The sequence below is a fragment of the Balaenoptera acutorostrata genome, chromosome 11 (genome assembly GCF_949987535.1).
Source record: "Balaenoptera acutorostrata chromosome 11, mBalAcu1.1, whole genome shotgun sequence".
Classification (NCBI taxonomy): domain Eukaryota; kingdom Metazoa; phylum Chordata; class Mammalia; order Artiodactyla; family Balaenopteridae; genus Balaenoptera; species Balaenoptera acutorostrata.
This window is the reverse complement of record NC_080074.1, coordinates 2,426,570-2,444,767: the sequence shown is the minus strand read 5'-3', so window position 1 is coordinate 2,444,767 and position 18,198 is coordinate 2,426,570. Positions and strand designations below refer to the sequence as shown.

General features: G+C 43.1%; 1 protein-coding gene across 1 annotated transcript in view; it reads right to left on the bottom strand.

The window, feature by feature from the left end:
- The window catches only part of LOC130709210 (ESX-1 secretion-associated protein EspK-like), a gene marked incomplete at its 3' end in the record, with an annotated part of 145,171 nt that extends 127,801 nt beyond the window's left edge, over nucleotides 1-17,370 (bottom strand). The window contains exon 1 of the mRNA XM_057556529.1: nucleotides 17,311-17,370. Coding sequence (XP_057412512.1) covers nucleotides 17,311-17,370 — 60 coding nt within the window. The remainder of the gene's footprint in view (nucleotides 1-17,310) is intronic.
- Nucleotides 17,371-18,198: the final 828 nt, after the last annotated feature.

Genomic DNA, 18,198 nt, shown 5'->3' with positions numbered 1-18,198 from the left:
CTGTCATTAACCAGCCAGCATCTGCCCAGGCGAGGCCCCAGGCCAGGCCATGGACACACGTCCACTTTGCAACTTCTAGCAGCAGGAGCCGTGTGGCTCACTGTTCCCATTTGGGGACGGCTGTGGTCACGGAACTTCCAAAATGGTTTGGAGGGACATGAATTTCTATTGAGTAGCGCCAACTTCCCTGAGCTGACATCTGAGGAGCGCCCATGAATGAGCCGACAAGAGCAGATGCTGGAATCAGCCCCCGAGACCCCAGACCAAGGCCTGCTGCTGCTGCATGGGGACCACTCAGGCGATTGAAGACCCTGATGATTGTTCCAAACTTCCCGGGAAATGCTGCTGTAAGAATGTTTCCTTGTCATCTGTTATTCTGGGTTGCAGGGAGTAATTTGTATGTCATTCTTATCTGCTCAAGCAAGGCAATTACTGCTGATCCCTGCCAAGCCCACGGGCTCCCTACTGGCCTGGCCCAGAAGAGATCAAGCCAGATGAGCTATAACTGTTGATATTTCAGGAAGAAAGAAAAGAGAACAGAATAAACCGGCCCTTGTTTCTGATTCGAGATAATGGTTTTTCAAAGGTCTTTAGAAACCATCTCTCCACCTTGCCTTCTCCCAGGTGAGAACAAATGGTGATACAAGCACAAGTCAACACCATTGGTTCCCATGGAGGAAGTGGATGGAAATGTCATGAAACTAGGCTTCTGAAGTAATATATCACCCTGCAGAAGATCAGTCCCTCTGCCCTGTAACAGCCCTCAGGCATGGGAAGAAAATGCCTCTTCTCTAGGCTAAAATCTCCCTCTGTCCTGTTGTATCACTTGCCTGGTTTTCAGACTGTATGATCCACCCCAGTTGTCATCCACTGACTTTTATGTGACATTGTGCCTTGAACCAACATGGCACCCTCACTTGGGTCCAGCCAGCCCAGCACGGAAAGGAAATGCCCCTCCTTGTTGCCTGATGCCCCACCCCCGCTACTGTCCCTGCCCATCTCAGGGTCTGTAAGCCATCCTTCCACTCAACGCCTAGACACAGTCTCAAAAGTAGAACAGAGAACTTACGATCAGACTGAAATCTCATGTTCTGTGCAGATGTCAGAATCTGAAAACTCCAAGTTTCAGGACTGGTTGTGTGTGAGATTATTCATCTCACTTGGAAACTGGGAAATAGTATCTTACAGATCTCTTATCGAAACCAGATCAAATGGAAAATTTTAAAATATCTATTACAACAGGTGCCCAGTAAATAGCAGATTTACTTATCCCCACGTAAAATGCTGCTATAGCAGGTGTCCCTCATTTTAGCTTCATGTAATTGATTTTGTATCCTAATCCTTCATCCGTTCATCCATCTATCCATCCATCCATCCATCTATGTGTTCATCCATTTATCCATTCATCCATCCATCCGTCTATCCATCCATCCCTATATCTGTTCATCCATCCATTCAATGACTATTTATCAGATGCTCAGTGAGTTCCAGACACTGTGCTCAAAGCACACTAGCTGCTCTCCAAAAACAAATGCTCTTCACTGCCCACTGCTCGTATCTTTCCATTGCTCAAGAAGCCCAGAGCCCCTCTCTGAGTCCATCACCCAAAATCACTCACAGGAGGGCAAACAGCAGCATTATTAGGTCTTCAGAGGAAGCCAGGATAAAAGGTTGTCTGCACTGACAACTCCACATCATCTTGCCCCTACTGCCTAGCATATTCTTAATGGAAACTGAGCACTTGTTCCCCAAATATTTACTGACTTCATTTCATGTGCCAAGCCAGATGAAAGCTCCCTGTCAGAGATACTCTTTCTGAACTTGTGGCTTTCCAGTAGCTCCTGGTGGGACTGTTGTCAGTGGTGGTAAATGCCTATCCTCCTGGCCTCCCAGGGCTTAGAAGCAGAGAGCTTTTGCTGGGTGCTAGAACAGCATGTCAGGAAGATGGCAGGCTTTGGAAATAGAATCCCATATCAGGTAGCTCTTCAAAGTCACACAGCTAATAACTTCTCTAAGCCTTTTTCCTTCCTCAGAAAATAATGATTATATTACCAACTTTAGGGCCAATGTGAGAATGGAAAGTGATAATGTTTGAAAAATAAATATATGGGATTTCTACTCAAGATAGAAGACTGAACAGATGTAGAGAATCCTCTGATTCTACTTCAAACACAGAAATTTTGGATTAAACACATATTGAATGTAGAAAATATAGGTCAGACTGCAGATAAGAAGGAGAATTCACTACATGCTTGAAATATAGATATACTTTCTAGCCAAAAATTAAAATGATTCATGGCCAACCACTTGGTACTGACATACTCATCAGGATCTGAAGTTGAAGGCCTCATGGGGGGATTAGCTTCCTGTATAATGAACTACAACCTTTGTTAAAAAGGGACTGTAAAATTTACACTTGATGGCCCAAGTCTTTCAACTTAGAAGTGAGCCAACTTCCCCAGACCATCAATAGAAGCAAAGCATCTTTGATAAAACAAAACTTGAGCCTGTACTTTTAGTGGGTACAGGACATAGATTTTCTGCTAAAGGCGATACAGAAACCCCTAGTATACTCATGTATACACACACACACAGGATACACTCACACAGAACACACATACACACTTATCCCAGGACAGTGGAACTAATAGGGCCCCAAGACAAACAAGACAAGCACATGTGAAACCCTGGACAATATATAACTGCCACTGAGGATGAAAAATAAAGACCAGTTCAGAAATCCACACAAGAAAATAAATAAACAGGGTGACTGCAGATAGAATTTGGAATAACAGTATTTAATATGCTCAAATGGGTAACACAAAGAGCAGACTACATCAAAAATGAAAAGAACCCTAGAAAATAGTATAGAGTCTTGGTTCTGGTTATGATGGACCAAAAAACGAGGACCAGCGTTCTTGTTGAAAACAACTAAGAAAGCAGAACAAAATATTAAAAAAAATAAGCTTGAAGTTATCAGAGAGATATCAAGGGAGAGAAGTATGATGCAGCCAAGGTGTGGGAGAAGGAGAAACTCATGGAGGTTATCCTGGCACATGAGGCATTTTCTCTGGACCAGCACTGTCCAACAGAACTTTTCTGATGATGAAGAGGTTCTACATTTCCTTTGTCCAATATGGTAGCCATGAGCCACAGGTGGCCATTGAATACTTGAAGCATGGCTACTGTGGCCAAGAAACTGAATTTTAGAGTTTGTTTAATTTTAGTTAACTTAAATCTAAATACCTAGATGTGACTAGTGGCTACTGTATTGGGTAGCACCACTCCAGAGGCATTTGCCAAATCTGGAAAAAGCAAGTGAGAGGCTGGGAGGCAGATGGGAGCTTTAAGCTGACAGCTGGAACAGGGGGACAGAATCAAGATATCAGCACCCAGAGCCTGCTCAGAACAGGGGGTGAAAAGGATGATGTTATGGGCAACTAAGCCTCCTTCTGTGACCAAGGCCAGGGTCAGCAAATGATGGCCCATGATCCAAATACAACTCACTGCCTGTTCTTGTAGATAAAGTTTTACTGGAACAGAGTTAAGCCCATTGGTTACATACAGCCTGTGGCTGCCTTCATACCACAGCAACAAAGATGAGTAGTTGTGAGACATCCCACATGGGCTGCACAGGCTTAAATATTGACTCTCTGGCCTTTTGTAGATGAAGCTTTTCAACCTCTGACTCACTCCCCAGCTTTCAGGAGTGTTGGCTGCTGACAGGGTACAGATGAAGTGCTCTTAGCTGAAGGGACCTGCTTTGTCCAGGGCTACAAGTCCTCACTGGCGCAGTACAGATCCATTGCCTGGTTGATGGAAGATAAAGACTTGGATCCTTCGCCTAAATAGAGGACAACTACTAAGGGCACTGTAGCTGCAGATCCCCCTATGGGATCAGCCGAGGCTTCTGCTGTACCTGCATCCCAGTTCAGCTTCTCCCTTTACCTGACCCAACTTCCCTGTTGTCTCAGAATCTTTCCCAAGAACTCTCCCAATAAAACTGCACACACACCTGTATCTCAGAACCCATTTCCTGAGGAGTCCCGCCTAAGAAAGGAGTTTGGAAATGCTCCCCTTAACTTTGGGTTAGTGCCCCAAAGGAATATACCTTAGAAGTAGGAGCCCACTGGAAAGAGAGGGCCCTAAAATGTAGGAGACCAGGATCAAACTCTCTAAATCCATGCATTGATAAGGCTTTGAGATTACTAGTGTTTCCAGCCTAGCTGCTGGCCAGAAGCAAATAGAATTCCTCTCTGGAGGAAGACAATACTGTCCGGAACATTAAATAATCTCTACAATTTTTCACATTCAGTGCCCAGCATTTACTAAAAGACAACATGACCCAAAACCAAAAGAAACAAAAGTTAAAACAGAACATGTTCATAGGGAATTTAGATAATGAATTATCATGTAAACTTTCAAATAAATATATTTGCTATACCCAAAGAAATAAAAGACAAGATTAATAATTTATGTGGTAAATTGGTGACTAATAAAATAAAACAAATGGAAAATATAGAATTGTTTTTAAAAAGCAAAGGGAATTAATAATTTAAGGGAAGGATTTTAATTCAAAATTAGACACAGCTAAAAAGAAAATTAGAAAACTGGAAGACAGATCAGAAGAAAATACTCAGGCATGTACTTAGCCATAAAAGTATTTAAACGATACTTAAAAGCAATAAAAGACAGAGGGGATATGGTGTAAAAGTTTGACATACGTGTAACTGAAGTTCCAAGAGGAGAGGAAAATAATATTGTAAGGGATCAATATTGAAAACAATAAGGATAAAGATTTTCCAAACATGAGTATAAATATTTTCATACCAAATGTAAAATCTAGGCAGAATAAATAAAAATAAAGTCACAGTTAATCACAATATCAAAAAATTCTGGAAACCAAAGACAAAAAGAAAGGTTTAAAAGTCACAAAAATAAAATTAAAAAACAAGCAAACAAAAAAATAATGAGAATTCCTTCAAAGAAACAATGAAAACTAACAGCTAATTTCTTAAGAGAAAATGGAAGCCATAAGATAATGGAAAAATTATCATATCAAAGTGCTGAAATGATAAATTAATAACAAAAAGATAACTAGGAAATCTTTATACATGTGGAAATTAAACAATACACTTTAAAATAACTCTGGTCAAAATAATTAATATGAACATTGGAAAATGTTTTAAACTAAATGCTAATACAAATAATATGTAGTAGAATTTATGTCTAAACTAATGCTTACATGGAAATCTATTTTATTAAATAGAAATATGAAGAAAGAAAAGTGTGCATGTGTCAATATAGGGTGATATAGTATATTTTATGTAATAATTTGTTTGCTTGACTTACAACATTTAAATATTTACAACTACACTTTGAGAGCCTTCATTTATACTTTTAACCTGGGCCCTAGATATGTTATGGGTGCCTTGATTAGTGACAAAAATGTCCCTCTTGTGGAGTTTGGACAGAATATTTTTTTAAAGAGTAGTTCTGAGTCATTGGATACCTATATGGAAAAAATATATATTTTGATTTCCTACCTAACATCATATACAAGAAGCAATTCCAGATATGTCTTAGATCTACATGTGAGTGATAAATCACTAAAACTTATGTCATTTATAAGAGATAATTTTTGAATGAACATCAGAAACACCAGTGGGCATGCATAATATGCCCCATTGTTTTTTGTGTCAACAATTGGAAATATCTTGAATGCCCATCACAGTAAAGTGGTTTAATACATCATGGCAAACTTCTGCAGTCATATATGAGAGCAATTATGAAATAACAAGCTGTAGTTACATGGAACAACATGGATGGCTCTCAACAACATTATTTTGAGTGAAAGAATACAGACACAGGCACACATGTGCATACCCGTGCTTGTGTGTGTGCCCATGTGTGTGTTAGAAACGGCATAAGCATCTGTAGTGTCAGAATCCAAGCTAATGGTTTAAGTTTAGGGAGGGGGGTTAATCATGGAAAGAAGTCATGAGAGATTTTTTTGGATAATGGTAATGTTCTATTTTTTGCCCTGAGGTGTGGGTACATGGGTCTGTCTACTTGTGACAATTTATTAGGTGGTTATATTATGGCATATGCATTTGTGCATGAGTGTGCTCATGTGTGTGTGTGTGATAATTCCATAGAGAAACCCTTCCTTGACTCAAATGTGTGGAGAGGGTTATACAGATCTGGGGGTGAATTTGGGACTAATTATTTTAGAAATGAGGAAGGCCATCATTATTAACTTAAGAACAAGTGAAAAATATTATAAAACAGTAAATAACTTTATACATGGCTCATATATAGAAATGTTTACATACTCAAAATTATGTAAATATTGAGTATAAACCTATCCTGGAGTTATTATATGCAGGCAATAGAGTTTGGTTGGGGGGAAAGTGTGTATGTAGGTTTTAGGGAGATCATAAGAAAATAAATCCCCAACTTCTTTGATAGGAAGAGAGTAGTTAATATCTAATAATGATGAATCAAAAATGGCAGTAAAAATGCATTACTTAGACATATGAAATCTTAAAAGAAACAGCTAAAATAGATTAAGTAATTACCTCTGGGGAGCAGGCAGAGAAAGTAGGGGTGCAGGGGGCTGCTATGATGGCATAAGAGAGTTGTAGAATTTTACAGCTTTTAAAACCACATATTACATAACTTTGATAAGAAGTAAATATTTAAGAAATGGATTCTATAGCTATATCACACACACATATATATAAATAAAATCTGTAAACAGTAGTAGCTAAAAGGAAAGATATATACATTTACATCAAATGCCCGTACACATTTATTAAATCACAAGATTTATAAATTCTGAGAATAGGAAAAGAGGGATAGATACTTATTCCATTCAAATAGTTGCTATAAGTAAGACACCACAATTAGACAAGTAGGCACAGGAAGAAAAATATATACTCATGTCCACTTTAAACAGATAAATAAATCCTAAATCGTATTTAATATCAAGATCAACAAGGTATTAGAATAACGCATTACAACCACAATAAGTTAACCACAGGACTATAACAGTGTTTAGAAAAACCTATCAAAGTTGTTGTTACACTAAGATAATAAAGGAGAAACTTTAATGATTTCATTAGATACTGAAGAAGTGTTTGATAAAAGTCAATACTCATTCCTGATAAAAACCACTTAGAAAACAAAGACAGTAATGAAACACTCTTATCTTGATAAAATGTATTTACCAGAAAACTGAAGCAAGCATCATACTTAATAGTGAAACATTAGTGATATTTTCTAAAAGTCCGTTCAGCAAGGATGGTCACTATACATCACTGTTTAATATTGTGCCAAAGATTCTAACCAGTGTAAAAATGGGAAAAAAACCCATAAGAAATATAACATTATGTATATGAGAATGTTCTTTTCTACAAGAATGCAGAAGTATAAACTGGTAAATTGCTCCAACCGGTCATGAGAGTTCAGGAACCTGGGACTGAATATATCAACCTACGAAAATCAATGGTTTTTCTAGAACCAGCAACAACCAAACAGAAAATGAGATAGAAGTAAAAACATTCTATTCACAGCCAAAATAATCGTATAAAAGAATTCCAGATGATACTAACCTGCTGAAAAAAAAATGAAAATTGGCCTGAATAGAAGGGACATATATGATTGATCAGAATAGAACAACACTATAGTCAACAATCCAAAAATCTCAGTGGCTTAGCAAAATATAAGTTTTTTTTCTTGCTTAAATAATCGTTTTGTGTGGGTTTCCAGGATGTGGCCATCCATGTGGCCATCCAGGGACCCAGAATCCTTCCACCTTGCAGCTCTGACATCCTATGGCCCCAGGTTCCCTTGATGGGCTCTGCACACAGGTGGGGGAAGATGGAAGAGATGGTGGGGCCCAGTGCGGTGGGTTTCTCTGGGCCGACAGAGGTAGCTCAAGTTTCCGTTGTCTGGATCTACTCATGCAGTGACACCTGAACGTGAGGGAGGGTAGACGTGTCACCCACCCCGAATCCAGGAAAAGTGGTTTGGCAAACTAACAAGGGTCTTCCACCCATGACAAGACTCAACGTCATAAAGATGTCATTTCTCCTCAAGAATCCATGCATTCTATCTACATGTCTAGCAAATCTGATAGGTTTTATCATGGAGACAGATGGCTTGATTCTTCAGTTTGTATGGACAGTAAGTGTATGGGAATGGCCAGTATCATTTTGAAAAGATACACCGTGGGCATTTGTGGATGTGAGTTTGCCCTACTTGATGGGACACAAAGTTAGAATAATAAGAGCATCATGATATTAATGCAACACAAATACATGATGGAACAGAATAGATGATCTAGAAACAAATGGACACATCAGGGAATTTGCACATAAGATTAAATTAATAGATAATAAAAGTGGGCATTGCCAGTCAGTACGTTCTGAGTCTACCTCATAAATCATGCTGGGATGATTCACTTTCCACTTGCTAAAAACAGTATAGATGGATCATAACTTATAGTATATGTAAATACATTTCAATTTGATTAAAAATGTCTTAAAATATCTATATGACTGTTGGCAGGTGAAAGCTTAGTGATATGAAACAATTAGAAACCATATGGGAAAAGACTGACAAATTCCCTGCAATAAATGACAAAATATACAAAGGTAATTGGCAGCTGACAGAATGACAAAAATATTTTCAATAGAAACAGCAAAAGATTAATATTCAGAACTTAGAGAAGATTCAAATCAACGTGAAAAAGACAACCCAGTAGAAAATAGCCAAAGAATATGAAGTGTAAATTTGCTGAACATGAAACACAATGGCCAACAAACACATTAAACTATTCTCAAATACAAACTAAAGATTGTTTTTCACTTATTATATTAGGGGAAAAGCATAAAAAAAATCATAACAAGAACTGTCAGGCAGGATGCACTGTCTTTGAATTTGGGGGAAGGGTGCACTGATAAAGCCTTTTAACAGGGCAGTTTATCAGTCAAGCAGAATTGAAGATGCATAGTCTCTGATCCAGTATTTACATTTTAGGAATCTATGTAAAAAAGAACCAACTCATGTGCACGAGACATGTATCATGCATGTAAAAAGAAATGCTTCACAGCATTATCTGTAGTAGCAAATCATGAAAACAATTTAAACAATCATCAAGAGGAAAATAGTTAAATTAATCATGTCAGATCCAATCAATGGAATCTTAAAGTAGGTAAAAATGGAGCTACGGGGCTTCCCTGGTGGCGCAGTGGTTGGGAGTCTGCCTGCCGATGCAGGGGACACGGGTTCCAGCCCTGGTCTGGGAGGATCCCGCGTGCCGCGGAGCAGCTGGGCCCGTGAGCCACAACTACTGAGCCTGTGCGTCTGGAGCCTGTGCTCTGCAACAAGAGGGGCCGCGATAGTGAGAGGCCCGCGCACCGCGATGAGGAGAGGCCCCGGCTCGCCGCAACTGGAGAAAGCCCTCGCACAGAAACGAAGACCCAACACAGCCAAAAATAAATAAATAAATAATTAAAAATGAATATCTGCTTAAAAAAAATTGTCTTAAAAAAAAATGGAGCTACATCTACAAGACTGACTTGCAAAATTAATAAGATGTATTGTTAAGTGAAAAAAAGCAAGTTATAGAAAGGGTAAAATATGATCCCACTAATACTAGAATGCATATATCAATATATACACATCCATGGGGGAGGAGGTGAGGAAGGAGAGAGAACATGAGGGTGCACACCAGGTGGGATAGTTTGATGGCATCTGGCCAGATGGGTACATAAGAGGGAGGGCATGAGTTGAAAGAGACATTCTACTTTTCCCCCATATATTTCTAGAATCTCTTAAAAATGAAAATGCATCAATATGTTAAATGTATAATAAATAATAAAAGATGAAGGAATTAAGCATATGACCTACCTCCTTTACTTCTCCTCCCCTTTCTCTCTTATAAGAAAAATTCTTGCCTGGATTAGCATTTCCTACAACAAATCTCGCTCCCTGCCCCTTCCCCAAATCTAGGGTTCTCATCAATTATTGGCAGTGTAGGGAGGGTGCCATCCATGTACAGACAAATTCCTAGCAGCTGCTACTTGGGGAGGGGGAAGTAAAGACTTAGAGCCAGATTCATCAAAGGAACCTCCCTCAGCTCGGGTCCTATTGAGTCATCTCCACTGCCCAAGGACAAAGCCGGGTGTGTACTTTGACAAAAGCTAACCTGCCCACTGGCATCACTGATGTTTGCCTCCATGTTGCGTTAGGAGATTGGGGGAGGACCTCTCATTGACCCTTGGTGCCACCTTGCTGACTCTTGCTTTCCAACCTCTCTTTATTGATCCCTAAGGAATTGCCCTAGCCTGGCTGGTCATCATCTCTCTCATCATCTTTTTCTCCTTCTTAGATTTTTCTTTCCAAATGTTAGTATGTTGTATGCTCCAACCTGTCAATCCTTACCTCCTTCTCATTACCATCCACGCCAGGAGCTTCCTCCGTCACATCCAGAGTACGATTTCCAGCTCTGTCTCCAGTCCTGACTTCTCCCTGAGTAACCAGTAGCAGCGGGGAGTCTCCACCTGTGTGTCCTGAGGGCACTGCCCTCAGGTCTGCTGGCCAGAGCACTTCAGCCTCATGCCCTGATCACCTGCATGTGAGGCTTTAAGAGGCAGGTCAGAGAAAAATGCTGGGAAAGAAATCCTAAGATAAAGGGAAATACAAGTCACAAGAATTAAAAAAGGAAGAGCCAGAACTCTCCTTATTCATAGAAAATACTATGAGAAAAATAGATAACCAAAGGAATCTACAGATAAATTATTAAATGAGAAATTATAAGTGCAAGAGCAATAAAAAATTTCATTTTTGTGTACAGAAAACAATAACAAAAAATGGTGATTACAAAAATGAAAAAATATTACAAGATACTGAAGAATAAATTTAGCAAAAGAAGCATAAGACTTAATTGAGGACAAAAATATGAATCTTGATTAAGGACATTTTTAAAAAGCTAAATAAATGGAGGGAGATACACGTGTGTAGAGAAGCAGGCTCAGTAAGGAACATACGTCCCTTTTCCCAGACTCATCCCCAGAGCTGAAGGAAGCCCAGTCAAAATGCTGTCAGGGCTCTTCATAGACTACATCAAGTTGATTCTAACTTCATATGGAAGAAGAAAGGGCTCAGAACATCCGGGAGCATTTTGCCTCAGCAGAAATAATGATTTACTATAAAAGTGACCCAAATAAGATCATGTGACATTGGCAAATGACAGATGCAGAACTTCAGATATTAGAAGAAAATAGAGGAAAGTATCTTTATGACTTCAGGGTGAATAATGCATTTTTACATTAGCCTTAAACTACACAAGTCACAGTGGAAAATATGAATACATTCAATGGCATTAAAAATCAAAACCTTCATTTAAAGAAAAGACACTGTAAACAAAGACCACACCTGGAAGAAGATATTTGCCACGTGTATCACTGATGAAAGATCAGACCTCAGACTGCAGAGAGAACTCCCACTGATCCACAGGACAAAGAACCACAGGAGAAAGAAAGCCAAAGGATGTGAGGAAGTGTTTCACAGAAAAAGAAACTAGAATATTGAATAAACATATCAAAAAAATCCAAACTCACTAATAATTCAGGAAATACATTTTACAATCTCAGTGAGTTACAGTTTCATACCTGCTATCTGTCTTCTGAATGTCTGTATCTTCCCCAAATTTATATACTGAGATCCTAACCCCCAATGTGATGGTATTAGAAGGTGGGGCCTTTAGGAGGTGATGAGGTCATGAGGGTGGAGCCCCCATGAATGGGATTAGTGTCCTTATAAAAGAGGCCCTGGATCTCCCTCACCCCTTCCACCCTGTGAGGATGCAGCAAGGACTCAGCCATCTGCAACCTGGAGAATGGCTCTCAGTCCCTGACCGGGCTGACATGGGGCTGGACTTCCAGCCTCCAGAGCTGTGAGAAATTAATTTTTGTTGTTTATAAGCCACGCAGTCTGTGGCATCCTTATAGCACATTCTTTCAGCAGCCCAAGCAGACTGAGACAACACCCATCAGGAAATTAAAAGGGTACACAGTCCCAAGGGGTGGGGAAGATGTGAACGATGAGACACACCTGCCCCTGGCAAGAGAATGCGTTTGTACCACTGCTCTGGAGCGAAATTTATCAATAACCGGTCAATGTGAGATGCGTATTTCCCACCACCCAGCAATTTCATTCATAGTCTTGTACTCAACCTTTAAACAAGTGATAAGGAACCCCATACAGGATCCGTCATTGCAGTTCAAATTAGTCTGATATAAGAAAAGAATCAGAAACAGCAGAAATCCACCAAGAGGAAAATGGATAAATTGTAGTATATTCATACAACAAGACACTTTACAGAGAAAATAAATGACCTGGGATTATGTATAACAACATATACTATCCTCATGAATATAATGTTGAGAAAATAAGCAGGTTGCAGAAAGAGTCACATGTTTATAAAGTGGACAGTTTTATAAAGAGAGAAATAACTTACCACGTTCAGACAGACACGGTGAAAGTAAGACTCAGGGCCCGGCGTCCACTGAGAAGCGAGTCAGGACGGCAGCGCCTCTAAAGAGGGAGGTGGGGCAGGAAGAGGAGTGGGTGCACGGGATCCTCACCTGCAGGTGGGAGGGCTTACTGGGGGGCTGAGTGTGTCACCAACAGAACGTTGTCCCGGTGTGTCTCTGTTGTGGCTTCACTGGTTTTCTCTCCTTCCCTCGGGCCCGGGGGCTCTGCCTTAGCTCTTCCGGCCCCTACAGGTCAGTTTCCTCCAGATGTTTACCCAAGCAGCTCTGTCTTTCACTCACATCTCAAACCAAAGTGCACAGTGTCAGGAAGGCTTCCCCGGTGGGTAAGCTAGGGTACCATCGCCTCACCCACAAACCACGTAGATGCATCTCTACACAGGGCCTACGGCTACCTGGGAGCATGTCTAATTTGCATTAATTTTTGCTTGGCTTTAGTTTATGGCCGTCTTCTCTTCCTAGAATATAAGTTCCTGATCATCAGGCCTTCAGAGCATAGAAGGAGCTGGGTACATGGCACAGACCTTCACGGCAGACACCTCTTTGAATGAATGAATGATCGTAGAGTTAATGAAATAATGGATGTGAGGCTAGCACCTCGCAACCTAACTCTCAGGTAAGTTCCTATCAGCGTTTTCATTAGAAGGCAGGGTCCACGTGCACAGCTAGTTGTCGGCTCTCGGCTGGGGGTCTCGGTTCCTCTCCACGTGGATGTCCCCAGGGTCCCCAGGAGGGAAGGGTCACTCACACTTGGTCCTGGGAGGGAGGAGAGTGGGAGAGAAAGGTTTTTGGAGGAGATGGTGCTTGAGCCAGACCTCGTCATCAGGAGGCATCTGATGGATACAGGGATAAGCATTGAGGCTACTTAAGGCCCAAGGTCACATGGGTGGTAGCACACAGTAGGCGGTGCTTTTCCCCTGGACTCTGCTGTCTTCACACACCTCAGAGCCTGCGATGGGTTTCACACCAGTGCTACTTGGTTGGGGGGAGTGCAAGGACCGAGTGGTGAGAAAGCAGGTTCAAGGTCGGCTCTGAGAGCTGCTCATCTGCCCTCTCCACGGCCCTGACAGGGGGATGCGGATTTGGCGTGAGTCACCTGACAGCCAGAGCAGAATGAAAATTGTGTGATTCAGCGTCTATTAGAATAAAAACACAAGTCTTCAGGAGCTTGTCCGAGTCCGTCCCCACCCCCATGCTATGGCCTGGGAGAAGTCCCTTTTTGGGGCCTTATAAAGAAAACAGGGGTAAATGGGTTATTTTCTCAACAATGCCCCCCTATGCCAGCTATAATGGTAACACTGTATTACTTTTTCTCACAATGTCCCATCTTGTAATTGTTACAGCTGCTTCCCCACCCCCACTATGTGGTGTGTCTAGGAGGCAAAGGTGAGGGCTCAAAGTGAAGGGAGGTCATTCTAGTGGAAGCAGGGGCACCTGGTACACAGTGATGGAAAGTTCCAGGATTGCCTAGGAGAGAGATGTAACCACTGGGAACCAGAGGAGATTGTGGTACCCCCCCCAACCCGGGGAGCCCCAAAGAGCCATGGGTCCCGGTGCTCACATCCTCGGATGGTGCCCTCCTGTGTGGAGCCAGGGCTGTGTGACCCCAGAATTCAGAAGGACCAGGCCATGAAAGCCATTCCAGCTTCCACCTGGACCTGGATCTCAGATGGTTTGCTCTGAGGGCAGGTGGCCAGCATCCAATGAAGATGCTCAGGCAGCCCCAGGAGACGTCCACGAGGAAGGGAACGGAGCCCCCCGCCAAGAGCCAGCACCAAATGTGGCCTGTGTGCTCCTCTGTGGCTGTCAGACCTTTAGATGACTGCAGCCTGGCCAACATCTGGCTGCAGCCACATGGGACAGCCCAGGCCATAATTGCCCAGAAGTCCTGGAATCTGTAAGCACAGTTAATGGCGGGTTTTGTCACTAAGCGCTGGGGTCACCTGTCACAGCTCCGGGTGTCTGCACCTGACACTCATCACAGTGTTGGGACGTGATCAATGTGCAAAAAGAAGTAACTGCTGTCATTATCACATAAAGGCAGTTCCATTTTCCAACACTTGTCCCTGATTTTCCAGGACGCATCTTCCCTTGGGCTCAATACACACCCACAGCGCCCTCCAGGGGAGGCTCTACCCAGCAGATGACTCTGCCAGATGGTGGCAGACTGGCCAACACCATTGGACCCACGCTCTGACCCACTGCACTTGAGTCCTTGGGGGAAGCGAGGCACTCAGGACAACCACAGGGCGGGAGCCAGCCTTTGTACCTTTGGAACATGGCCAGATGGCTTAGCCATAGCGTCTTTGACTTTGAATGCCCTTGGCGAGCTCCTTACTCTGTAGCCCAACTCTGCAGCTGTTCTTCTCACTCTGTGTCTCTTGAAGCTTATAATAAAATTTAATAAAAGTCCTTCCCAGGGAATTTCTCTGTTCCTTGAGCAGCTCTTTGTTTCTCACATCCTTAAAGAGCCCAAATAAAACAACAAGCGTCCGGGCGGAGGAAGGGTTAAGGACATCTGATTGAGTCTTAAGGAGCCCAGTCAAGGCTTGTGCCTGAGCAGAGTGATTTGAGCCAGCGTTGCAGGAAGACAAGACATTGTTTCTCTGCTCTGCTTGCTAAGAAGGCCTGGATTTCCATAAGTAAGTAGATAAACACAACGTGCCGGAGGCAGACAGGGAAAGCAAGAAAGAACACACTATTCATTAACTTCTCTGCTCCTAATAGGATCACAATGGGCTGAGCAGCATTTCTGCTCATGTACCTCCGTACAAAGCCCCATCTGGGCCCCAGCCACCTGGGAATCCAGATTAGGCTCTCGGCTGCCCCAGAGTCTGGCTGTTTGCTCCTCCTTATCAAGAAAGGCGCCCAAGTTGGGTGCCAGGAGGTCACTCATGCCTGCCCTGTCTGAGCTGGGCTTGGACCCAGGTGGGCGAAGGGCAGCCTCTGCACCCAGCCTCCCAGAGAGAAGCTCTTGGTGCAGGGGTGGAGGATGGGACCGTGGAGCCTGGCTCGCTGCTGGCAGCCCTCCCCAGGTTGACCAGCACCGTGGAAAGCAGTATTTTTACAGCCATAGACAGAAGCAGGCCCCGTGGACATGGGTCAATGGATGCTTTAGAAGGACATAAGCAAGCATGTATTCCAGGGCTGAGAGTAGGGGATCAGAGCCCGACCCGGCCCAGAGCAGCACGAGCTCTGGAGACAGACCATGAACACAGCTCCGACCACAAGCAGAGAGGAAATGCAGCCCACTGGGCCTCAAGCCTCGTCTTCCTTTTCCTGCCATCATGGAATTTCCGCCTTGCATGTTGCTGGAAGCCTTGGCCGTCAGTGTCAGCGCAATGTCCCTGGCTCCTCTGCAGAGGTGGAGTGTTCTCCACTGTGGACTGTCTTCACTTGTGGTCCTGAAGTCTTCCTTACATTCTTCGTAGAAGACTCCTCCGTGCACTGTTCCTGCACTGACACGCAGGAAGTGGGCCATGGAGCTCCTAGTGGATAACCAGATAGAGTCAGTTGTCTCACAATTCATGGGGGATTGGTTCCAGGTTCCCCGCAGATACCAAAACCCACAGATGCTCAAGTCCCTTATATAAAATGGCATATAACCTATGCACATCATCTTTTACACTTTTAAATCATCTCTAGATTGCTTATAATACCTAATACAATGTAAATGATATGTAAATAGTTGTAAATACAATGTAAATGCTATGTAAATAGTTGCCTACATGCAGCAAATTCAAGTTTTACTTTTTGAAACTTTCTGGATTTGGGGGGTGGAAATATTTTTGATCCTTCCATCCGTGGATGGTTGAATCTGCCTCTGAAGCAGGAGAGGCAGAACCTGAGGATACGGGGGTCCCACTGTACACATCACCCACCCCAGCTAAGAATTCAGTTCTGACTGAGCTTATTAGGTAAAAAATGCACCCACGCAATGAAGCCGCTGAGGTTGGAAACCTGCCTGGCCCTCTCCTACCCCAGCCTGGGTCTCTCTACCTGAGCACACATCTACAGGGCTCCCAGCCCTTTGCCAATCACCTTAGGAAGTTCGGCTCCTGTTCCACTAGGGTAAGAATTCTTAAATTGGTTTCCCATCACTGGCTTAAATTAAGCCCCAAATCCTCAGCCTGCCCTTCAAAGCCCTCTCTAAACTTCCCCACCTGGATTGTACCTGTAATTCTTCAGGGTTCTCCTCTATGGGTCCCATTCTCCTGCTGCACCGTAGGGAGGAGAGCACAGTAGTGAGGGCGTGGGCTTGGGCTTCAGACAGACCTGGACTCTGACGGGCAGTATGGTTGAGCCTCAGTTTCCTCATCTACAAAACAGGGATAATACTGGTCCTGGCTTCATAGCGTTGGTGAGAGGATTAAACATGGATACCTGGAAAGTAGCATGCAATGCCCAGCACATGGCTCGCTCCCAGTCACTAAGCACCAGTAGTGATTCTACGACTACCACAACTCTGAACGTGACAATTGTTGTTTTTATTATAATCACTATCATCATCATCACCGTCATCACCATCATCACCATCATCATCGTCATCACCAATCACCGTCAAGGTCATCATCACCATTATCACCATCATTACCATCATCACCATCATCGTCATCACCATCGTCATCACCATCATCATCATCAGCAACAGCAGCAGCATCACCATCGTCATCATCGCCTTCATCATCGTCACCATCATCACCATCACCATCATCACCATCATCATCACCATTATCACCATCATCACCATCGTCACCATCAGCAGCAGCAACCGCAGCAGCATCACCATCATCATCATCACCGTCATCGTCGTCACCATCACTGTCATCATCACCATTATCACCATCATCACCATCATCACCATCGACACCATCATCATCACCATCGTCACCATCGTCATCATCACCATCATCACCATCATCATCAGCAACGGCAGCAGCATCACCATCATCATCATCACCGTCATCGTCATCACCATCACCGTCATCATCACCATTATCACCATCATCACCATTGTCACCATCATCATCAGCAACAGCAGCAGCATCACCGTCATCTTTCTTGCCCTTCCTGCCATGACATGGAATCTTCTTTCTGCTCCCTGCCCTGCCCCACCTCACCCCCATCCTTTCCCAGTCTCTGCTACTCTCTGAGCTCAGATCCTGGTACCAACAGCACAGGGAACCTGGGCAGCTCTGGCCGCACTGCATCCCAGTCCTCCTGGCTGGAATCCTCTGAGGCGGTCTCCTAGGGCTGAGCCTGCAGTCCTACATCAGAGGCTGGCCTCAGCACAGTTTCCTGTGACAACGTTTAGTTAAGTGCTTTATTGTATGGTTCTCTAAATGTCCACTGGAATTCAAATCTGCCAATAAACCCAAATAAGCCACCTATAAAGGGAAAACAATTATTGTGGGCAGACAGCAAAGTGCCCATAAATCAGACAGAATAATATCTCCAGGCAGACACTGACATGTGCAGACACAAAATCAGGTAAGGATTGTCACCCACTGTTGAGCGTCCTTTCTTTCAGGTGCCATCATGTGCATGGCACAAGGTGGAGAGCGATCACCTCCCACACACGCCAGGTGCCAGACGACCCCACCTGGCTGCTCTTTCCACAAAATAAAAGCCAGTT